This window comes from Leucopleurus acutus (genome assembly GCF_964270905.1).
Source record: "Leucopleurus acutus genome assembly, chromosome: 7".
In the NCBI taxonomy this organism is placed as follows: domain Eukaryota; kingdom Metazoa; phylum Chordata; class Mammalia; order Artiodactyla; family Delphinidae; genus Leucopleurus; species Leucopleurus acutus.
In genome coordinates, this window is record NC_139150.1 from 63,588,832 (window position 1) to 63,610,429 (window position 21,598).

At 37.3% G+C, this 21,598-nt stretch overlaps 1 protein-coding gene across 3 annotated transcripts in view; it reads right to left on the reverse strand.

Moving 5' to 3' along the window:
- Positions 1-21,598, reverse strand: part of NFIB (nuclear factor I B) — a 234,776-nt gene that overhangs the window by 83,547 nt on the left and 129,631 nt on the right. For all 3 annotated transcript variants that reach the window (XM_082842856.1, XM_082842857.1, XM_082842855.1), the window contains exon 3: positions 17,736-17,789. In XM_082842856.1, coding sequence (XP_082698982.1) covers positions 17,736-17,789 — 54 coding nt within the window. The remainder of the gene's footprint in view (positions 1-17,735; positions 17,790-21,598) is intronic.

The following is a 21,598-nucleotide window of genomic DNA, read 5'->3' on the forward strand; positions in this document are numbered from 1 at the left end:
GAAGTTAAGCCAGAAAGGTGGACTTTATACTAGATAGCTAATGATAATTATTTTGCTGTATGCCTAAAAAGACCTGGATTTAAATCTCACTACTCTTAAGTCAAAATTCTAGCAGCCTTTTTTTTTTTTTTGGTAGAATTTAACAAGCTGATTCTATTTACGTGAAAATACAAACGACCTAAAATAATTTTTTAAAGTTATTATGAACACTTATTATAAATAAGTTACGGAAATCAAGAAGAAACTTGGTATTGCAAAAGACAGACATAGAGATCAATGAGATGGACCAGAAATAGACACATAAATATATGGCTATGGATATTTGGTAAGTGTTTATTCCCTTCATATATATATGTGCGTGTGTGTGTGTGTGTATATGTGTATATACATATATAATATGTATATATTATATATAATAGGTAGATATGCAATTTATTCTGTCAATTATACCTTAATAAAGTAAAAATAAATAAATTACCTCCTTAACCTATAAACAGTAGTCTCGAAATTTTCAGAAATCAGTATTTCCACATCACAAAAAGAATCACAAATGAATAAGGAACAGTCAATATAATCAGGAAAAGTTTTGAAAATAATGACTTCCATTACATGCAATTTTTGCTACTTCTAGAAAGCTACCTTACCTGTTTCCACATTCATAATCATGCAGACGCTAGGAACATTTTGGTACACTCACTAAACAGAAGCAGAGAACAGCAAACAGGACTTCACTATAATTCATTTGACTGGGAGAAGAGAACTGGATCCATCTAAGACTGGTATTCTAAATCAGTAATCATATCAGGGCACTGCAATTCTCAGTCTGATACGTCCCTACAAAATTCATCATCAGACCATGCTACATGAGTTAGGAGTTCAGAACATCTCCGAAACAGTCATATCTAGGGTGTGGTGTACCTACAGGGCAGAAGCTGCCCACCATAACTGTCTCTATGAAACACCCTGCTTTTCCTGACTTAGGTCAGGTTCTGGGGCTGGGGATGTAACCTCAAGAACAAGTTACAATTGACTTAGCCTACTGTAGGTCTAAGCCTCTATTGCATAAATCTTGAACACTGCTGAACCGTCTCTGGCCAGGCATTGCCTTAGATACGGGGTTTACAAATAGAGTTATACAGTCCTCACCTGAAGGTGTTCAGAATCCACTAAGTGAAAAAGACAAGTAAATTGTGATATAGGTGCCGTTAAAGCTGTAAAACTGTACTACAGACAGGGTCTGGAGAAGTTTCACTGATGAGGTGTCAAGGGGGTACATGCATTCTAGGCAGAAAAACAACACAAAGACACAAAGGCTAAGGCTGGATGCAAGGTCCACGTGGGCAGTGGAAGGGCAAGGAGAGAACGCACCGTGAAGGGCTGTATTAGATGCCATGGAACGATTTGGCTTAGCCTAGAGTGGGAACCTTTGACACAGATAGGGGAGGGGAATGAAATAATCAGACTTGCACATTCTGAAGATCACCAGATGTATCACAGGGATAAAGACCCAAGGCAAAAATACCAGGTACAGAAATTAGGAAAATTATTAAAATAATCTAGGTGCTCTAGTTAAAAGGAGAGCATGTCAATATTTTTTTAAAATAACACATTAAGATTCAGCACTTAAAAAAATATTTTGCCTTCCTCATCTGTTATGAGAGTAACCCCATCAGTGGTCTTTCCTTGTCTCTCTACTTGTCTTTCTACACGCTCTCTCAAAAACTCATGGACACTCCATGGTTCACCAGTCAACATTATATACTTACTTATTTAGAAAACATTGCTCGGCTTGAAAGAATTCAATTCAGAAGATGACTACAATCCAAAACACGAAATTTTGAAACTACAAATCCACTGCACTTACAAAAGTGCCACAAAATAAACAATGGAGCCAGTATCTTACAATAAATCACACCACTCGCCATTGGTGTCCGTCAGTGGCCTCTGTACCTCACCAGAAAAAGGGGCTCCACTGACGCAGACTGCAGCTCGTTGAGAAATGCACATGTAAACTCCTATCATTTGCCACGTGACTTCCTGTGCCAGGGCTCCCTGGGGCCTCTTCCTTGATCTCCTGAGGTCTCTAAGCCCCAGACAAACCCCCCAAATCTCAATCTTAGCCCCGCGTCCCAAACCCTTTTCTCCTGATGGCTCATAAGCACTTTAAAAAAACCATTAAAAAAATTACAGCTTTATTGAGATATAACTCTCATACCCTTTTAGAGTGCACAATTCAGTGGTTTGCAGTATATTCAAAGAGTCGTGTATCTAATTCCAGATCATTTTCATCACCTTAAAAAGAAACGCCATACCCGTTAGCAGTCATGTATCCATTTCCCCCAACATCTCCAAACCGCTGCCTTTGTGGATTTGCCTATTCCAGACCTGTCATACCAATGGAACCATACAATGTATATATTTTAAAAATACATCATGTCACTGTTTGTTTCATGTCATTAACAAGTGCACATGATGATTTTAATGATGATAAGATCAAATCTGAAAGCTAAGTGGTTTTTCTGTGTTCTTCCTCCTGAATGCCTTGGGGAAATGAACATGCTCAGGTATGGAATAGGGGTGGGGAAGGGGATATCTCTGTTGGAGTCAAGAATTAGAAATATTTCAGTGCAAACAGGGAAGTGTCCCTAGTTCTATTACATAAAATAAAATGAAAGAGTGCAAGGCCACTGAAGACCAGCACACAAGTTAAAAGACCCAAAAAGACCCAAAGTTATAACAACTTTGAAAACCAAAACCTGATTTTTTTCTTAAATTCTATGACCACCAATGATACTATTAGGTAAAAGCCAACATGAGTCAAATTACCACACAAAAGTACTTGCTGAAGTTACTTGATACCTTGATACTTTCTGATAGTTACAGAAAAAGAAAAAAGAAATGAGATTTTAGTTGATCTGCCTAATAAGTTGAAAGCACATTTTTTAATCTTGTGAGGTAGAAACAGATGAAAATCTAGGTAGCTAGATATATATATGTATCGACTTAGCATTTTATTCTGCTTGCAATATACAGAATTGATCTCTCTTTCCAAGCATGATGCTCTCATATGCAAGGTGGGGTCCCCTGGGTGCCTTTGTATAGGACGATACTTCCAGCAAGCTTCGCTTCTGCAGAGTTCAGTGATTTTAACTAGCCTGGAGCAAGTCCACTCTCTCTGCGATATCGAACAATCCCAGCTTTCCAGCTGTGAGAAGGAAAATGCTTTGCATTATTAAATTGTAGCCATATGCTACAAAAGCCGACCTTGTAAATATGGAGAGGGAAAAGAATTTAAATTGAGAAGAAACTTCGGATGCACGCGGTCATTGTAAAAGGGACCTGAGATACTTGAGGGAAAGAACTACTCAGGGTAGCAGGCACAGCCATAACCTAACCTAGGCTAATTATGAGGGAGACCTCTTTTCACACGGGGACTCTAACCCTCCCTGTGGGCAACTTAGGCACTCAGCAAAAAAAGAAAAACACGTGACAGTGATGCCTTCCAAAATTTAACAAACTGCAACCTATTTAGCTGCGAGACCTCTTGAAAGTTTTCTGGAACTAGGGGCAGTATAAATTAAGGGCCTACATCAATGTATTAAATTTTCACTTGGACTCTATGTTACCCCGTGACGATGTCATTTCAGACAGCACAAGATCATTCTATGCAGTTACAAAGTGAGGAAACAGGAAAAACAAAAGCTTGAATAACTAGCTATAGCCCAAGAACTAGTCATTTCTCTCACAGCTTCGTGAAAGGAGAGTATATCTTAGGTTTAGATTACACTTGTGACTGTGTCCCAAGTGAGCCCCCGACCTGTGCAAACGTAGAGCACATGAACCTCATAAAAGGGAACGGAAAGCAAGATGGAGGCCACTGAGCTCCAGCGCCTGCAATAACCTGGCGCTGAAGCCTCTTCCTTCATTCCTGCCCCGATCCCACAGCCTCAGAAACTCAGCTGCCATCTCCCCCCAAGCTCATTCCCACTGAGGCAAGGGTCACTCAGTAGGCCCCTCCATCTCCTCTCCTCACCCCCTGTCCACTGCCCCTTGTCCCGGCAGCCACAGCTATTAAAACTGCCCCCAGGGACTCAAGCGTGGTGCTCTCTGTGAATGCCAGGGGACCCAGACTCTGTCCTGCTAAGTCATCTCAACGAAAAGATTTCTCCTCTCTTTCTCTTCGTGGCATGCTCACCAACACTTAGGCCAAGCAGAGACAAGGCCAAACTTCTCTCATTTTTCACAAGGCGATGCACCACAATAAACTGTGTTACCTATCGGGGGCAGGGAAGGAGAGGCAAGGAGAAAGGTGCCAATAATGCAGTGGGGTTACCACTGACTTCAGGTTTTGACCCACGAAAAAAATGAGTTTTAACCCACATTTGCCAATAACTGATTGGGACCTTGGGCAAATCACTTAACCTCTCTGCGTTGTTTTCATAAGTAAAGTAGAGAAGTTGGACTAGCCGTCGATAAGCACTGACAACCTGATTTTTTTTTTTTTTTTGAGTAATGTTTCCAAGCATGTGTCAAACAAATAAAGATACTGGATTACAGTAGTAAATTACTCATTTAAAAACTTTAACTGTCTCGGGGGTGGAGGGGTATAAAATATAACATAAAGCAACAATCATAGTACAGGTAGAGAGGCCCAACTCTGCCTGGGAGAATCCAGTAAGACAGATGGAAGAGTTCGGACATAACAGATGAACAAGTGTTTGTAGGGTGGATGCGGCAGTTCTGGCAGAGGAAATAGCAGAGCACATGGATGAAAGGGAAAGGAAAGGAACCTAGTATACTTGGTATCTGATACTGAACAGCATTTAAAGCCATGACACAGAATATGGGTATATAAGGAGTGAACCATCAGTTTTCAAGAAAGTCAGATCTGTGTTTTATGAAGTGTATTCCTATAGAGTCTTAGAAAAAGAAAGAGCAAGGGGAGAATAGAGAGAAGGTTTTTGCACTACTGGAAACAAGAAATCATGTGTAGGGCCCAAATAAGGGTAACGGGAACTGAGAGGTGGGGTGGATTTTAAAGAGCTTCCAAAAGAAAAGATGAATGGATACGTGGGGGATCCTGAGAAAGAACTTATGAACTACTCTAGCCGAGGGTGTCCGGGGAGATTCCTGTGTCCCTGTAGAGATAAAGTCTGGTAGAAAAGAAAAGGAATTGAATTTTGGAGTTGTCACCCATGCGACCTATACGGAAACGTGTCCAAAAAGAAGTTGGGCACGTGAAACATTAGGAGAGAGATCTGTTCCAAAGGTATGCATCTAGGAATAATAAGAGGTGAATGAAACTTAAAAATCACAGGGGGGACTGAAAACACACAGAAAACTAAAGACAGAAATCTGGTTAATAAGTAACTGAAAGAAAACATTATGGTTCCTGGATTACCAGGAAAAGGCCCTGTTTTCAAGAGCACAGGCAACAAAAGCAAAAATAAACAAATGGGACTACATCAGACTAAAAGGTTTCTGCACAACAAAGGGAACAATCAACAGTGAAAAGGCAACCTATAGAATGCGAGAAGACAGCTGCAAACCATAGGTCTGATAAAGGGTTAATCTCCAAAATATATAAGGAACTCCTACAACAATAGCAAAACAAAACAAAGACGACTAATAACCTGGTTTAAAATGGGCTAAGGACTTGAATAGCCTCTTCTTCAAAGAAGATATACAAATGGCCAACAGGCATATAGAAAAAGGCTCAACATCACTAATAATCAGGAAATGCAAATTAAAGTTAAAATAAGATGTCACTTCATACCTGTCAGGATGGCATTACAAAAAACAAAAAAAGACAGTAAGTGCTGTGGAGAATGTGGAGAAACTGGAACCCTTACACACTGTTGGTAAATGCAAAATGGTGCAGCCACTATGAAACATAACATGGGTGTTCCTCAAAAAATTAAAAATAGAATTACAATACGATCCAGAAATCCCACCTCCAGGTATGTATCGAAAAGAATTGAAATCAGGATCTCAAAGAGATATGTGCACTCCCACGTTCACTGCAGCACTATTCATAATAGCGAAGATGTGGAAACAACCTCAATGTCCATCCACAGATGAATGGACAAAGAAAATATGGTATATTCATACAACAAAATGCTGTTTAGCCTTTTTTTAAAGGAAATTTTGCTATATGCAACAACATGAATGAATCTTGAGGACATGATGCTAAGCGAAATAAACCAGTCACAGAAAAACAAACGCATGATTCCATCTATATGAGGTACCTAAAATAGTCAGTATCATAGAATCAGAGTAGAACGGTGGTTGCTAGGGGCTGGGACAAAGAGGAAATGGGGAATTGCAATCAACAGGCAAAAAGTTTCCGTTTGATCAAGATGAATAAGCTCTAGAGATCTGTTGTACAACATTGTAAGTAGAATCACTTAAAAATTTCTTAAGAAGGCAGATCTCATGTTAAGCGTTCTTGCCACAATCAAATTTTTAAAAAAATTAAAGCAAGGATAAAGTTTCAGTAGAGCGTGGTCAGGTGAACCAAATAAATGTTCAAGAATACGGAAGCAGGAATAGAATGGAAAGGAAACACTGGACTCAGGTCATAAAAAGTGAATTTAATGAGAATCATTTCAAGTGGGGACAGAAGTCCAATTGCAGGAGAAATTAAGTAGAAATTTTAGTCTTTTATATCATGTCATGAAAAAGAAGAGCAAGATGGGTCACTTGGTTGAAGGGGGTTGTCTGAATGAGGGACAAAATATGCATTTTTTTTTTTTTTTTTTTGCGGTACGTGGGCCTCTCACTGTTGTGGCCTCTCCCGTTGCGCAGCGCAGGCTCAGCGGCCATGGCTCACGGGCCCAGCCGCTCCGCGGCATGTGGGATCTTCCCGGACCGGGGCACGAACCCGTGTCCCCTGCATCGGCAGGCGGACTCTCAACCACTGCACCACCAGGGAAGCCCAATATGCATTATTTTTAAAGTAAGAAGTTGTCAGGAAGAAGTTAATAGAATAAGGGAGATATACTGAGAGGACCAGGAAAAGTAAGGGACAGAGAACATTTTCAATGGAGAGAGACAAGTTGGTAGTTTCAGAAAGAAGGAGCACTATGGAAAGGCAAGTAGGAAAAATATTTATACAATGTGAATACAAGAGACTAAGATATAAAGTGTTGCCAGGGGAAAAGCAATCTCAAAAGATACATTTGTACTCTTTCTCTTGTCATTATTAAAAACTATGTAACAAAATTTCATTCCACGTTTCCTGGCAGGCCAAAAGGCTTACTTTAGGAAAAAAAGGACTACCTTAAAACTCAAATTCTATTCCACCATGAGACTTGAAAATATCTGTTTGTCTCCTTTATGTAACCTCTAACATCCTATTCTTATGCATCTTATGATCTATAACTCTGTTTATGTTATCTAGGGGAGTGCAGTGTAAAAATTCAACACATTTCTATTGGGATTCACAACAAATGATACTTCTTGCAGAAAGTCTTCTTGATCAACCCAGCTGGAAGAGAAAGAAGGATGAAAGAGCCCTCCCTTTTACCTTTTACCAAGCACCTGCTACTTGCCAGGTATGCTCTCCCATCTAACGTTTACAACTGGCATGGGTATAATTGACTGTGCTGAGTTCCAGAGAAGGGGGCTGATTTGGTCATGGCCCTCATGATCACTGTAAAACTTAGAACCTTGATTCAGGGGAAATTTTTAATTCCAACGTTCATATTCGTTGCACTTCACCACACTCCTTACACAATGGCTGGAAACAGTATTTCACAACTTTGAACTCCCATGACACTTGAGTTGTAGCACTAAGTAATATTAGGTTTCCACAATATGTATAGAATACTGTATGTACTTATGGGCTGAAACTTTGGGGAGAGCAAGTTTTATGTGTAACTCACTTTTCAATCTTCCACAGCATTTAGTCTAATGCCATGAACAAAATAGATGCCCATTAAATATCTGTGGCTGAAAAATCTACCTACAGACAGCTCTTTCAGGGCTGTTTATTGTTCTTGGTGTGGAATGGTGGAGGACAAATGGCTGTCTCTACTCATATAGAGCTGAATCAATCCACGCCCTGTCTCCTGGAATGTAGTATTTAATTCTGAGCTCAGCAACCAGTTGGCACTCAATTAGTAGTATTCATGGCCTAACAGGGTGGATAATTGGGGCGATATAGATAAACCCGCTTCTTTCATGTCCTTATAAAATATTCCTAAATTGTCTTTCTTTTCCCCCCAAAACTAATATTACAAGTGATCAGACTGGACCCATTGTAGAGGCTGGGCATGGTGCCAACTGCGACGTAGATCAACTTTTGAGGAGTGAGTTATACATGAGCAGCTATAATGCAACCTGCAAAAATAAGTAGCTGAGGACTATGGCCTCCTGGACCTTTTAAGATTCATCTGCTAACAAAACTCATTACCTATCCTCTCCTCCTTTACTCTGAGTTCCATCCTAAATTTGAACATTTAAGAACTTTACTAATGTGATGTCTTCAAAAAAGTTAGAGGATAAAGAAGAAAAGTGTCTCTGAAACAAAATCTATTAGGAAAAAAATCCTTTGATTTTTGTACTGACCCCCATGGACTTCATTCTCAAATTACTTAAAAGCTTTACCTATTGTGTTGGCCCAAAAGTTTGTTTGGCTTTTTCCATAACATCTTACGAAAAACCCAAACGAACTTTTGGGCCAACCCAATACGATGTCAGGTCTTACCACAGTTAACCCATCCTTTTACTGTCTTTCTATTTATACTTTTATGACTAGAAAGCCTGTTTATAGTCTGTTGCATATTGTAAAGAGCCGAAGTTTAGAATCAAGTATCATGAAATAGTGCATTACCCCCCATAAAAAAAGTTGATTCTGGTGGATATGATAAATAAGGATATGAGAATGAGTGGGCATGAACTTACTAACTGAGGAGTGAATGGACTGTTATAAAAAAAAAAGTCAGAGTGAATTTTCCCCTTTCTTTGACCTTGAACACGATATTCTAAGATAAAACATGCTCTATGAGGTCATGCAGGGCCTATGCAAATATATCTGCCTTCATACGCAAATAGCAGAGAAAAATGTTGTATTATTTCTGTAACTATTAGAGAGTACTGTTTGTCCCAAATGCTAAATTTTGACAAAAACAAAGTGAAAAGTCAAACAAACGTAGGCCCTACTGATCCCTGCAGATGATGACTACAACTGCAGATGCTAGTTTTCTTGATAATTATTTGGTTGGTTTTCATTAGTTTCATGACAACCATTTGGTAGCTTCAATCTCAGTATCTATAAAGTAGAGTAGGGGAGAAATCAACCTCAAAATTTGTTTGATTTAAAAATTTTCTTAAATGCAAAACCAGCATATTACTGTAGTTAATGATACTATTACGGGTCAAAGGAGAAATCAAAAGAGAAATAAAAAAATACCTTGAGACAAATGAAAATGGAAATGGAACACACCAAATTTTATGGGATTTAGCAAAAGCAGTTCTAAGAGGAAAGTTATTGTGACAAAAGTCTATCTCAAGAAATAAGAAAAATCTAAAATAACCTAAATATACACTCAAGGAACTAGAAAAAACAACAACCAAAGCCCAAAGTTAGTAGAAGGAAGACAAAACAAAGATTAGAGCAGAAATAAATGAAATAGAGACTAAAATGATAATAGAAAAGATCAATAAAATTAAGAGCTGGTTCTCTGAAAAGATAAACAAAATTGATAAACTTTTATCTAGACTTACCAAGAAAAAAAGATAGATGCCTTAAATAAATAAAATCAGAAATGGAAGAGGAGACATTACACCTGGTACCACACAAAGTATCATAAGAGATTACAATGAACAATTATACTCTAGCAAATTGAACAACCTAGAAGAAATGGACAAATTCCTAGAAACATACAACCTACCAAGAGTGAATTGTGATGAAATAGAAATTCTGAACAGACCAATTACTAGTAAGGATATTTAATCAGTAATCCAAAACCTCCCAAAGAAACAAAAGTCCAGGAACAGACTGCTTCACCAGTGAAATTTTTTTGGACATGTATTTCCTTGTTTAGAAATTTCTAACAGAGCTTCCCTGGTGATGCAGTGGTTAAGAATCTGCCTGCCGATGCAGGAGACACAGGTTCAAACCCTGGTACAGGAGGATCCCACATGCCACGGAGCAACGAAGTCCATGTGCCACAACTACTGAGCCTGTGTTCTACAGCCCGCAAGCCACAACTACTGAAGCCCACAGGCCTAAAGCCCATGCTCCACAATAAGAGAAGCCACCGCAATGAGAAGCCCACGCACAGCAACGAAGACCCAATGCAGCCAAAAATTAATTAATTAATTTTTTAAAAAGATGTTAAAAAACAAAAGAAATTTCTAACAGAGCTATCATTAAGTACCTTTGTCAGGAGATGCCTACAAGAATCTAGATTGGAAAACGGGGACAGGCAAGACTGTCAGCTCTTCTTGCAAATCCACACAACATTGGGACAATCAGCCCAGCCTTTAGGTGCAAGGTGATGGATCACCCAAGGTACAGCCCAGCATCCCCCATGTGCAGATCTAGATGAACAGCAGGAAACTTCACAGGTGTAGATTTCAAGTGCAACCCCAAATGACGAATGACTTTCTTTGGTAGTGCCCAAACAAGACACCAGAACAGAATCTGTAGAAAATCAAATCTATCATGATCAGCATTCCTACCTGAATGCAGTTAACCTACCAAACATTCAAAGAAGAATCAATACAATCCTTCTGAAACTCTTCTAAAAAAATCAAAAGCATGTCCAAAGTCACGTTATGAGGTTAGCATTACCTTGGTACCAAAATCAGATAAGGATGTCACAGGAACAGCAATAACAACAAAAATTATAGGCCAATATCCCTCATGTACATAGATGCAAAAATCCTCAACAAAGTATCAGCAAAGCAAATTCAACAATACGTTAAGAGGATCATACACCATGATCAAGTAGGATTTATTCCAGTGGTGCAACGATGGTTCAATAACCACAAATGATATACTACATTAAGGAATGAAGCATAAAAATTATTTGATCATCTCAATAGATGCGAAAAAAAAATTTTGACAAAATTCAACATCCATTCATGATGAAAACTCTCAACAAAGTGGGTACAGAGAAAATGTACCTCAACATAATAAAGACCATATATGCAATCCAACAGCTAACATCACACTCAATGGAAAAGCTGAAACCTTTTCCTCCAAGATCATGAACTAGACTAGGATTCCCACTCTCTCCAGTTTTACTCAACATAGTACTGGAAGTCCTAGCCAGAGCAATTAGGAAAAGAAGAAGAAGAAAAAAGAAAAGAAATAAAAGGCATCCAAACTGTAAAGGAAGAAGCAAAACTGGCACTATTTGCGGATAACATGATATTTTATATAGAAAACCCTAAAACTCCATCAGAAAACTGTTAGAACTAATAAATAAGTTACAGGACATAAAATCAATACTCAAAACTCTGTTGCATTTCCATACATTAATAATGACCTAAAAGATAAAGAAATTAAGAAATAAGAAAACAATCACATTTACAATTACATCAAAAAGAATAAAATATTTAGGAATAAATTTAACTAAGGAGTTGAAAGAACCGTATATTGAAAACTACAAGACGTTAATGAAAGAAATTGAAGAAAACACAAATTAATGGCAAGATATTCTGCGCTCATGGATTATGATAAATAATGTTGTTAAAATGTCCATACCACCCAAAGCAATATACAGATTCTATGCAATCCCTATCAAAACTGCAATGGTGGGCTTCCCTGGTGGCACGGTGGTTGAGAATCCACCTGCCGATGCAGGGGACGCGGGTTCGTGCCCCGGTCCGGGATCCCACATGCCACGGAGCGGCTAGGCCCGTGAGCCATGGCTGCTAAGCCTGCACGTCTGGAGCCTGTGCTCCGCAACGGGAGAGGCCACAACAGTGAAAGGCCCGCGTAACGCAAAAAAAAAAAAAAAAAAAAAAAAAAACTCCAATGGCATTTTTCACAGAAATAGAAGTTATAAAATTTATATGGAACAAAAAGAGATCCCTAATAGCCAAAGCAGTCTTGAGAAAGAAGAACAAAACAGGAGGCATCTCTCCCTGATTTCAAACTATATTACAAAGCTATAGTAATTAAAAGAGTGTGGTATTAACATAACACAGACATACAGATCAATGGAATAGAATAGAGAACCCAGAAATAAACCCACACATATATGGTCAATTAATTTTTAACAAAGGAGCCAAGAATATACAATGGGAAAAGGACAGTCTCTTCAATAAATGGTGTTGGAAAAATTGGACAGCAGCCAGATGCAAAAAAATGAAACTGGACCACTATCTTATTGTACTCAAAAATTAACTCCAAATGGATTAAAGACTTGAATGTAAAACCTGAAACCATAAACCTTCTAGGAGAAACACAGTAAGCTCCTTGACATAGACCTTGGTAATGATTTTTTAAAATCTGACACCAAAAGCAACAACAACAAAAGAAAAATAAACAAGTGGGACTACATCAAACTAAAAAGCTCTGCGTAACAAAGGAAACTATCAACAGAATGAAAGGCAACTTACTGAATGGGAGAAAATATTTGTAAATCATATATCAGATAAGGAGCTAATATCGAAAATACATAAAGAACTCATACAACTCAACAGCAAAAAAATCAAACAATCTGATTTTAAAAATGGGCAGATCTGAATAGATGTTTTCCAAAGAAGACATACAGATGGCCAATGCAGGTACATAAAAATATGCTCTACATCTTTACTCACCAGGGACATGCAAATTGAAACCACAATGAGCTATCACCTCACACTTGTTAGAATGGCTATTATCAAAAAGACTAGAAATAACAAGTGTTGGAGAGGTTACAGAGAAAAGGAAACCCTTGTGCTCTGTTGGTGGGAATGTAAATTGGTAGAGCCACTATGGAAAAGAGAATGGAAGTTACTCAAAAAATTAAAAATAGAACTAGCATATGATCCACAGATTCCATGTCTGAGTATTTATCCAAAGAAAATGAAACCACAAATTCCAAAAGATATATGCACCCCCATGTTCTTTACAGCATTATTTACAACAGCCAAGAAATGGAAACAACCTAAGTGTCCACTGATGGGTAAATGGATAAAGAAATTGTGGTATGTATGTGGTACATACATACAATGGAATATTATTCAGCCATAAAAAAGAACAAAGTCTTGGGCTTCCCTAGTGGCGCAGTGGTTGAGAGTCTGCCTGCCGATGCCGGGGACGCAGATTTGTGCCCTGGTCCAGGAAGATCCCACATGCCACGGAGCAGCTGGGCCTGTGAGCCATGGCCGTTGAGCCTGCGCATCTGGAGCCTGTGCTCCGCAACGGGAGGGGCCACAGCAGTGAGAGGCCCATGTACAGCAGAAAATAAATAAATAAATAAAAAGAACAAAATCTTGCCATTTGTGACAACATGGATGGACCTTGAGGGCATTATGCTAAAGTGAAATAAGTTAGAGAAAGGCAAATACTGTATGATCTCTCTTATATATGGAATATATATAAATATAAATTAAAATAATATCTTAAATGTAAGATGAGCATATTGCTATAGTTGATACACCTTATTTAACTTATTCAATTATTTATGTAATTCCATTTTTGTCCCAGGTAGGATATAAAGTGGCTTATTTGACATTTACCCAATATATGATCTTAATGGTCCCCAGAGGTTTTGCCCCACTATACACAAAAGCTGCCCCACAAAACAGCACAAGCATCCTACAAATTTTGCAAAAAAGAAAAGTAGGATAAGTCCATGTCATTCTAGGTCAGAAAGCTCTGGTTAATGATACTTGGAATGCTTCAGAAGTTTTCATCACAGAATTTGCAAAGTGTCCTAAGATTCAATGTTTCTTTGTTATATTTCCAGCCAAGAGAGAGCTCCCCACAAACCTACAGTCTTCCTGAACTCCAAGAAGAGGCATCCATTTCTAGCTGGCTTAGAGGCAAAATCAAACTTCTAGATTGCCTTGTTTTCCTTGGGTATCAACTACTCCAGCATTAGGTAACTGATTAAGATTGGGAAGTCTAAAAGTTCATAGCCCAAGGGATGTAGAGACACAAAATAATATAGCAAGTCAAAGTTCATTTCAAAAGATTATAATCCAATCACACATATCTTCTAAAAGCGAAAGTAGAGGTTTTAATCATTGTAAATAAAATTAGGTCTGTGTCTAAGTTCTTAAATTAATGGTTTGCTCTCCTTTGCTCCACAACAGTTGTTTGCTATAGTTGAAAGAGGACTCTTGCAGCTCTACTGCTTAGAAGGGATTAATTTACTGTTCAGAAAGAAGTATCTAGATATAAACATATAACTTTTGACCCCAACATAAATAAGAGAAATGTGCATCATACAAAAAATGAAGTAGCCTAGTGGTTCTTGACCAAAATAACAATGTCATGTCCTTGGGCAAAGTCAGACCTTTTGGACACCTTAGCCCAGAAAAGAGTATGGTGCCCATCCCCACTATGTAACAAAGAATGAATACAAAAAATTAAATCACGAAATAGTATAAGGAAATACTGCAAAGACTATTTAAGTGCTTTTAAAATAGTAAAATAAACCTACTTAAGCTCTTCTAAAAATAAGTAGCAAATATTCTTCCTCCCCCAAAATGTGTCGCTTTTGTTCAAATGCATGTGATTAGCTTGCTAACTAAGTACAAATGCCAATCAGGAAACACAAATTAAAAACTAAAGGCCTATCTGTAGACTCCATACTGCAGTCTGAAGAACCTTAAGGTCACCCTTCAGAAGTTCTTCTGAATCAGATAGTCATGTTTGATGCTGGAGAAAACCCAAGCCAGAGGGATGCCCAGTTTGTGGGAGACCCATGCATCTGTACTTATAGAATGACTGGATGTGATCCCACCTTCATGTCAACAGTGGTAAACTGATTTCAAAGGGCCTTTACCTCCAAAAGGGCTTGAATTTTTGCCATCTCTTCCCAAGCTGTTATGAAATAAACACAGAAGTAGATGGTGGCAATGTCCAGGGGTTGCACATCTCCCAGTGGAAAACTACTAGTGATAAGAAAGAGCTGGAACTCAAGGCAATCTTTTTCAAAAGTTTACTTTCTCTTTGTTATAACAATACAAACAGCAAAGTGATTCGACTGTCTCATTGCTCATGGTAGTAGATTGAATTTGCCTGTAAATGTATCATGCCTACTTGATACGGTAATTCAGAGATTTCACATTTCAGCCAAAGCCAGAAAACAGAGATGAAAAGAGGCTCCAAGAGATAAATTATGCTCTAAAAATACCAAACATGCTTATACTTATGAAAAGAGCTTTTAATAATAAGTATAATATATCCCAATTGACTGCAAAACAAAAACCTTAATAAGTTATGATTTTTCACATTTCCAGTTAGATACTATTTAATATTTCTAGTGATTTGATTTATGTCAAGTTATTACAGAACAAACTCTTACTTCCATCAAACAATTCCTTCATAATCTCTAAGGTTAAGTCCATAATATAATGATACACAAAGCATGTTAAAACGATAGAATGCTTCTGAATCATCAAAGAAAATTCTAATTTTATTCCACTTAATTTTGATATTTTATGTTTCATTATATTCTATCTCTGAAAAACTGGTAACCAATGCACAATTTACATATACATAATATTCAACTAATCATAATATACATTTACCTACAACGTTCCAGTTTTCAGACATAGTTCACAAAAGGTTTGATTTCCAAGGAAAATTTAAGAGGGAAAATAATAGAGATGCTTTATCTTGATTGTTTCTGCTACCCATATTATATGTAAACAGATAAATTAATAGGTGCTACACTGAATGTAGTAAAGAAAATTTAACCAAGCTTCTCAACAAATATTGAAAAATCATATTCTGTCATTATATAACTATTCAGAGATTATTCATTCAGCTCAAGTAGAGAACATTTTAAGTGAGTATGATTCTTTCTGTACATGTTCAGAAATGCATTTCAAACAATAACAGCTTTATTAATTTCAAACCAAGCTGTCATTCAAATGCAAAGAGCATATCCTTTGTTTAGTCTGACTTAACAATGCTTATCAACTCTTTTTCTAATAAAGGTCCCCCTCCCTGACAGTTCTTTGTAAAATGAGTGAAGAAGCTTTTAAAAAATGTTTGGATACAATTCACTTTTGGTTATCATGCTACACAGAGAAAACATTAATAACTAAAAAGAAGAAATTTTAGTAAAGTTGAAGACATTACAAGCTAATAAATTTTCTCAACTTCAGAAAATTTCTGACAAATTTTATTATATTCTAAATAGCTCGCTTTCTTGGCCCCATCCACACAAAAAATAAAATAATCAATTTAACTGGAAGTTACATTTAAAATTTTTCAGTTTTTTCAATGTTTTGCTACCAATTTTTAGTCATAATAAATGACTTTGATGAAAGTAAAGAAAAATCAACTTAGTATACATTTTATATCTATACTTAATTAGAATATTTTATCTTTGAAGGATATACTACTTTTGTCATACAATCTGATTTTGTACAATACAGAATAAGTTAATATGCAGTTGGAAAATTTTTCTCGAAGATAAAAATAGAGAACAAAATATAGGCAAGATTCAGAAAGAAAAAAATATATTCTGTTTTGACTTTGCATTTTTACTTACATATTTACTTGTTATATCTTTCTAACATCATTTTAAAGCAAGAATGCTCTGACACATTTTCTTGTAGTTTTGAGGGTTCTTCAGACTCACATTAGCGAAGTATTATGACAGGAAGACCAAGCAATTAAGGACCTAAAACTAAGTCTACCTGTGGAAACTTTTATGATTCCCTTTTATAAATTTGGGGGTCTATTTTCAATGAAAAGCCAAATGAGATCATTTTGGAGGTGGAGGTTATATGTGGTTAGTTTGAATTTTTTTACCTGTTTGTTTTGTTTTTGTTAGGTTATTCTTAGAGCATTCTTTTACTAAAGTCACAGATATAATTAAAATTTTTATGAGATTAAAATATTAGAAATTCTTCTTTGCACTAGTTTTTATCTCATGAGAAGAGATACTACTCCTAAATCAACGTCAAAATTCTATATCTTCAGCTTTAGGAAAAACAAAACCATGAAGACAGTATGGTTTCTTATAAAAGCCATTTTCAGATCTGGAACAACTTCTGAAAATAAAGAGAGTATTCGACATACATTACACTAAAGGAAAAGTCTTACTTTCATTATTTCCTGATTCTTGGAATCCCATTAAAAACATTACGGAATAAAAACTCATTTGCAAAAATCCCGCATGAAGACATAACCACTACCACCAAAACCTACTTTTTAAAGTAATGAGATTTGATAAACTATAATAAGAGTATGAAAAATTATACTTTTTCTTGTGCATTTTAAAAGAAAGATTAGAAGGATTTTTGGCTTTTCAAACAACAGTGACTTTTAGCACCTGAAAGATATACAGCTATAAAATACATGCATATTCATTTTCAAAGAAACACCAACAAAAAGTAAAACATTAGTGATTAGGTACATACTGATGACGCCAATGTGGAAGTATGTGCCACTGTGAAGGGCCTAAAAAGAATCACATCTTGTCCTGATCATACCTGCCTGCCAGAACAAAATAGGCAGCTGACCAATTACGGGGTGTTTATCTATACAGTGGTACCTTTGTTCTCCAACAATGTCAGATTGCAAACGTCCTGGAACACATATTTACCTGGAGGATTCTTGGCAGGATCATTGTGGCTTGGACTTCCTGATTGTCCAGAATCTGTAAAGAAATCACAGAAAATGTTTTCTTTTTAATTTGTTTTGAAAGAATTTCACAATCCTCAGAAGGACTTAAAAAAATTTTTTTAACGTAGAACAATGAAGTCGAGTGTTTGAATAAAGTATACTTTCCTAAGCCTTTCAGGAGCAATGTTTTATTTATTAAACTAGAAGAACATCTATATATATATTTTTTTTTTTTTTTTTTTTCCGAGAGGAAAAAAGTAGCGATCTCTAATATTTGTGGGGTAGGGCAAGGCTTTTTTAAAACAAAAGGTCTGGCGACGAAGCCACTAAAGGTGGTTTGAAGGTTGGGCCTGTCAGGAGCAGTAGGAAATAAAGCAGATACATTCCCTAAAAATGCAATCTGAGTGTAATTAAACATGCTTTTTAAAAAAAACCTGAAAATGTTTTTATTCAATGAGTAAAAATACATAGAAACTAGAGTCCGTTTTTCCAGGATTTCAATCGCATACACACATATCCACTCCAATAATCCCCCAACCTACTGGATCCAGGCCCAGGTTTGACTGCATCCCATGATAGCAATCGATTTGCAAACACCAAGAAAAGCATAAATTACTAGGTAGAAACCATCACGGCTTTGTGGAGAGCAAATTGTTGGATCAATTTAATTTCCATCTGTGATAGACGGACAGACTCGGCAGATAAGGAGGAAGAGATCAATGCAGAATATCTGAATTTCCTATCCCACATTGTTCTTCATCGATGCTACAGAAAGGAACATGGAAGCTACAGTACTGTTAAACATGCCTTTCCTAACTAACCTGGCACTGTTGTGTTTTGCTCACTCCCCTTTCCTTCATGTCCCCTCTGCATTTATCTGTGTCATTTGCGCCATATTATTATACACTTACTTGCAAGTTGCTTTGTACTCTTCTTTTATTGGTTCTAGTATTTAAGTTTTGTCTCCCCAACTAAACTGCATGCTCCTAAGCAGAGGCAGAGATTCTGTCTACTTCTTTTGTGTTTTCCTCAGTGTGCTGTTCACGGCTGTGAATGCACTGGGCTGGATGGTTCAGATTCAGCAGCTTTCTTTGCTTGCCTAGAAAAGGCAATTTTGAACTTGATAGTGAATTTCAACAAAATTTCATAGGCGGCCACAGACAAGTCCCTTTCCTGAAACCTGGCCATTATACCCAAGACAGGATCCAGTCTTATTTAAGCAGAAAAATCTTATGCTGGTTTTTTCAGGGGAGTTATTCTGCTCTTCTACTCAAGTTATTAACATACTGCAACTGCTGCTTCTACTATTAACTGCAAGGACATTCTGTTGACTTCTTTCTGTATAAAACTTGGTTATTTATTTCTGCCCTTTGCCTCATGCCTGCTAACTAGATTTAATACTGAGATCGGAACCGTGCCCCTTCATCCCATTTCCTTGTCTTTTTTCTTTTTCTTTTCTTTCCTTTTTTTTTTTTTTTTTTTTGTCCTAGAACAGTTTTTATAAAATCTCAGTAAATATATTTAATGATTCCCACATTATCCTCCAATTTATTTCTTATTTCCCCAAATGGAAAAGAAACCGGTCAGGACTACTCCTGCAATCTCAGTTCTGGCTAGAGTCTTCTACAGATAGTCAAAGAGAGTTAGGTACTCTCCAAAAGGTTTGTCTCATCTCCCATGAATTCTATTAGTTTTTCTGGAATTGAGGCAAGACTCAGTGACTTATAACTTAGGAGATCAATCCTTCTCTTTCTTTATTCCCATAAAAGATGGCCCAATACTGGCTACTTTCCAGGCATGGAGTATGACAGTTACATAAAAAAAGAAAAATTATATGATTTTGCTATAGCCTCAGCTATTTTTGCCTTGAGTTCCTCTGACAAATGTCCCCCAGAATTGACATGACATTCCAGCTTAATTTCTCAAGTGACTCTTAACATTTTGAGAAGTTCCTATTTATGCAGTGTGTACCCACTGACCAGAGCCCCCCCGTATTTTATTTTTCCCTGTAAAGCTACTTCACATTTATGGAGGTCTAGATATTGATCCCGCATGGTGGCTAATGACACCTTCACGATGACACAACATGAGGTAAATTAGGGTTGTCATCAGAGAACATGAGCTGTCCACTCTAGGTGAGCCTTAGTATTTTTAGTTAAATCAACTTCAAAACAGAACCACAAAACTCTTTCCCAACATCTTGTAGCTGAAATTTGGATCCAGTAAAGAAAAATGTCTCTTCCATTCCTGAGAAAGTATTCAGTTAGAACAAGGACACCCCATTACCACAACATCCCATTTGGAAAACCCTAATTTTTTTCTGCTTCAAATTACCCTTTTCCCCTATTTCCAACAACTGCAGACCAACTTCTTCAACTGAAATAAAAATGTAATTTCTGAAAAATAACCCACAAACATTTGAGGGAAAGCTCAAGTAGACCCTAAATTTGAGGCATACACTTGCTTTTAATAATAATAATTCCACTTTCTAAAATAATCTGGCATTTACTGGCACACATGACAGATTTTCCCTCGTAGTCCAACGTCTGTGCCCTCTCATGCAGTAAACAGCATATACTGGATCCCCAAAACACAGAAGAGGCCCCCTCAAGGAACGAGCAAAAGAACACTTACTTTTCCAACTGTAAATTCTAACACTCTAATCTACTTTTAACTCTTATGTCACCTTATATCGGTCACTTCATTCCAACTGCTGGAAAAGGAAGTAACCAGGGAGTCACAGTGGGCAGAGAAACCAAAAATGAACTGTTATTGTGGTGAACTTCAGAGAAAGAATTACTTAGACCACATCTAAAACCCTTCCAATTCACCACCTAGGTCAAATTACTCTATACCCAAAGGTTTTCCTTAACTGCTTCCATCATTTGCTCAAGTCATGTGTATGTGTGTGTACTTCATATGTTACAGCGAATCCCGGCTCTGTCCCTCACTAGTAATGTGATCTTATACAAAATTACTTAACTCTTAGGGCCTTGGAGTCCTGATCTTTAACTGTAATGCTACCTACCTTATAGAATCATTGCAAAGATTTTACTATATAAAACGTCAAGTACTGGTCAGACACATCTTACACAATCAATAAATGAAAGCTATTATTAAACAGAAAAGACACATTCAAAAAATGACTAATATTTTTAACGGACTGACTCTCAGGAAGAAAGGGAGAAAAGGGATATGACTAAATTTGTCCATCCCAGTGTAAGCATCTACAACTGTCCGTGGTGAATCAACTGAAGACGGACGAGTGTGTGCCCTCTTGAATTCCTCTGTAAGTGCTTTAGTCCCACCCTCCCCAAAAGGGAGGAAGGCAGTGCTGCCATTTTGAGGCTCTCAGGGAGCTGTTATGCTCAAAAGCCAGGAGATACCAGCCATGTGACGAAAATTACCTTCTAGAAGACTGAAGTCTTTGAAGAAGGAGGGCGGTAAGAATGGGACTGCGAGGTGCCCAGCACACTCAGTCTTGAGGCTAGAAAGATTTTGAGGCAGTGGAGAAAAAAGGAGGGGAAGGGGTCTTGAAGGCAGCAGACCTAAACCAGTCCTCTGTCATTCCCCCCACATTTTATTTCCTCTTCCCTGATCTCATTCTATAACTTCTACATTTCTTTGTCTGTCTCTTTCTGACCTGACTGGACAGAAAGTAGGATTGAAATACATTTTGCATATTTTCCATCCTTTGTGTTTTAAAAGTGTGAATTAAACATATTATATTTCTTCTAGGAAACAGAAGAGTTAATGAAACCATTTCTAAATTAATGCTTTTAAAACTCAATCAATTCCTCCCTCCCCCAGGTTAAAGATTCTCTAGGAATAAGTAAAGGTTCT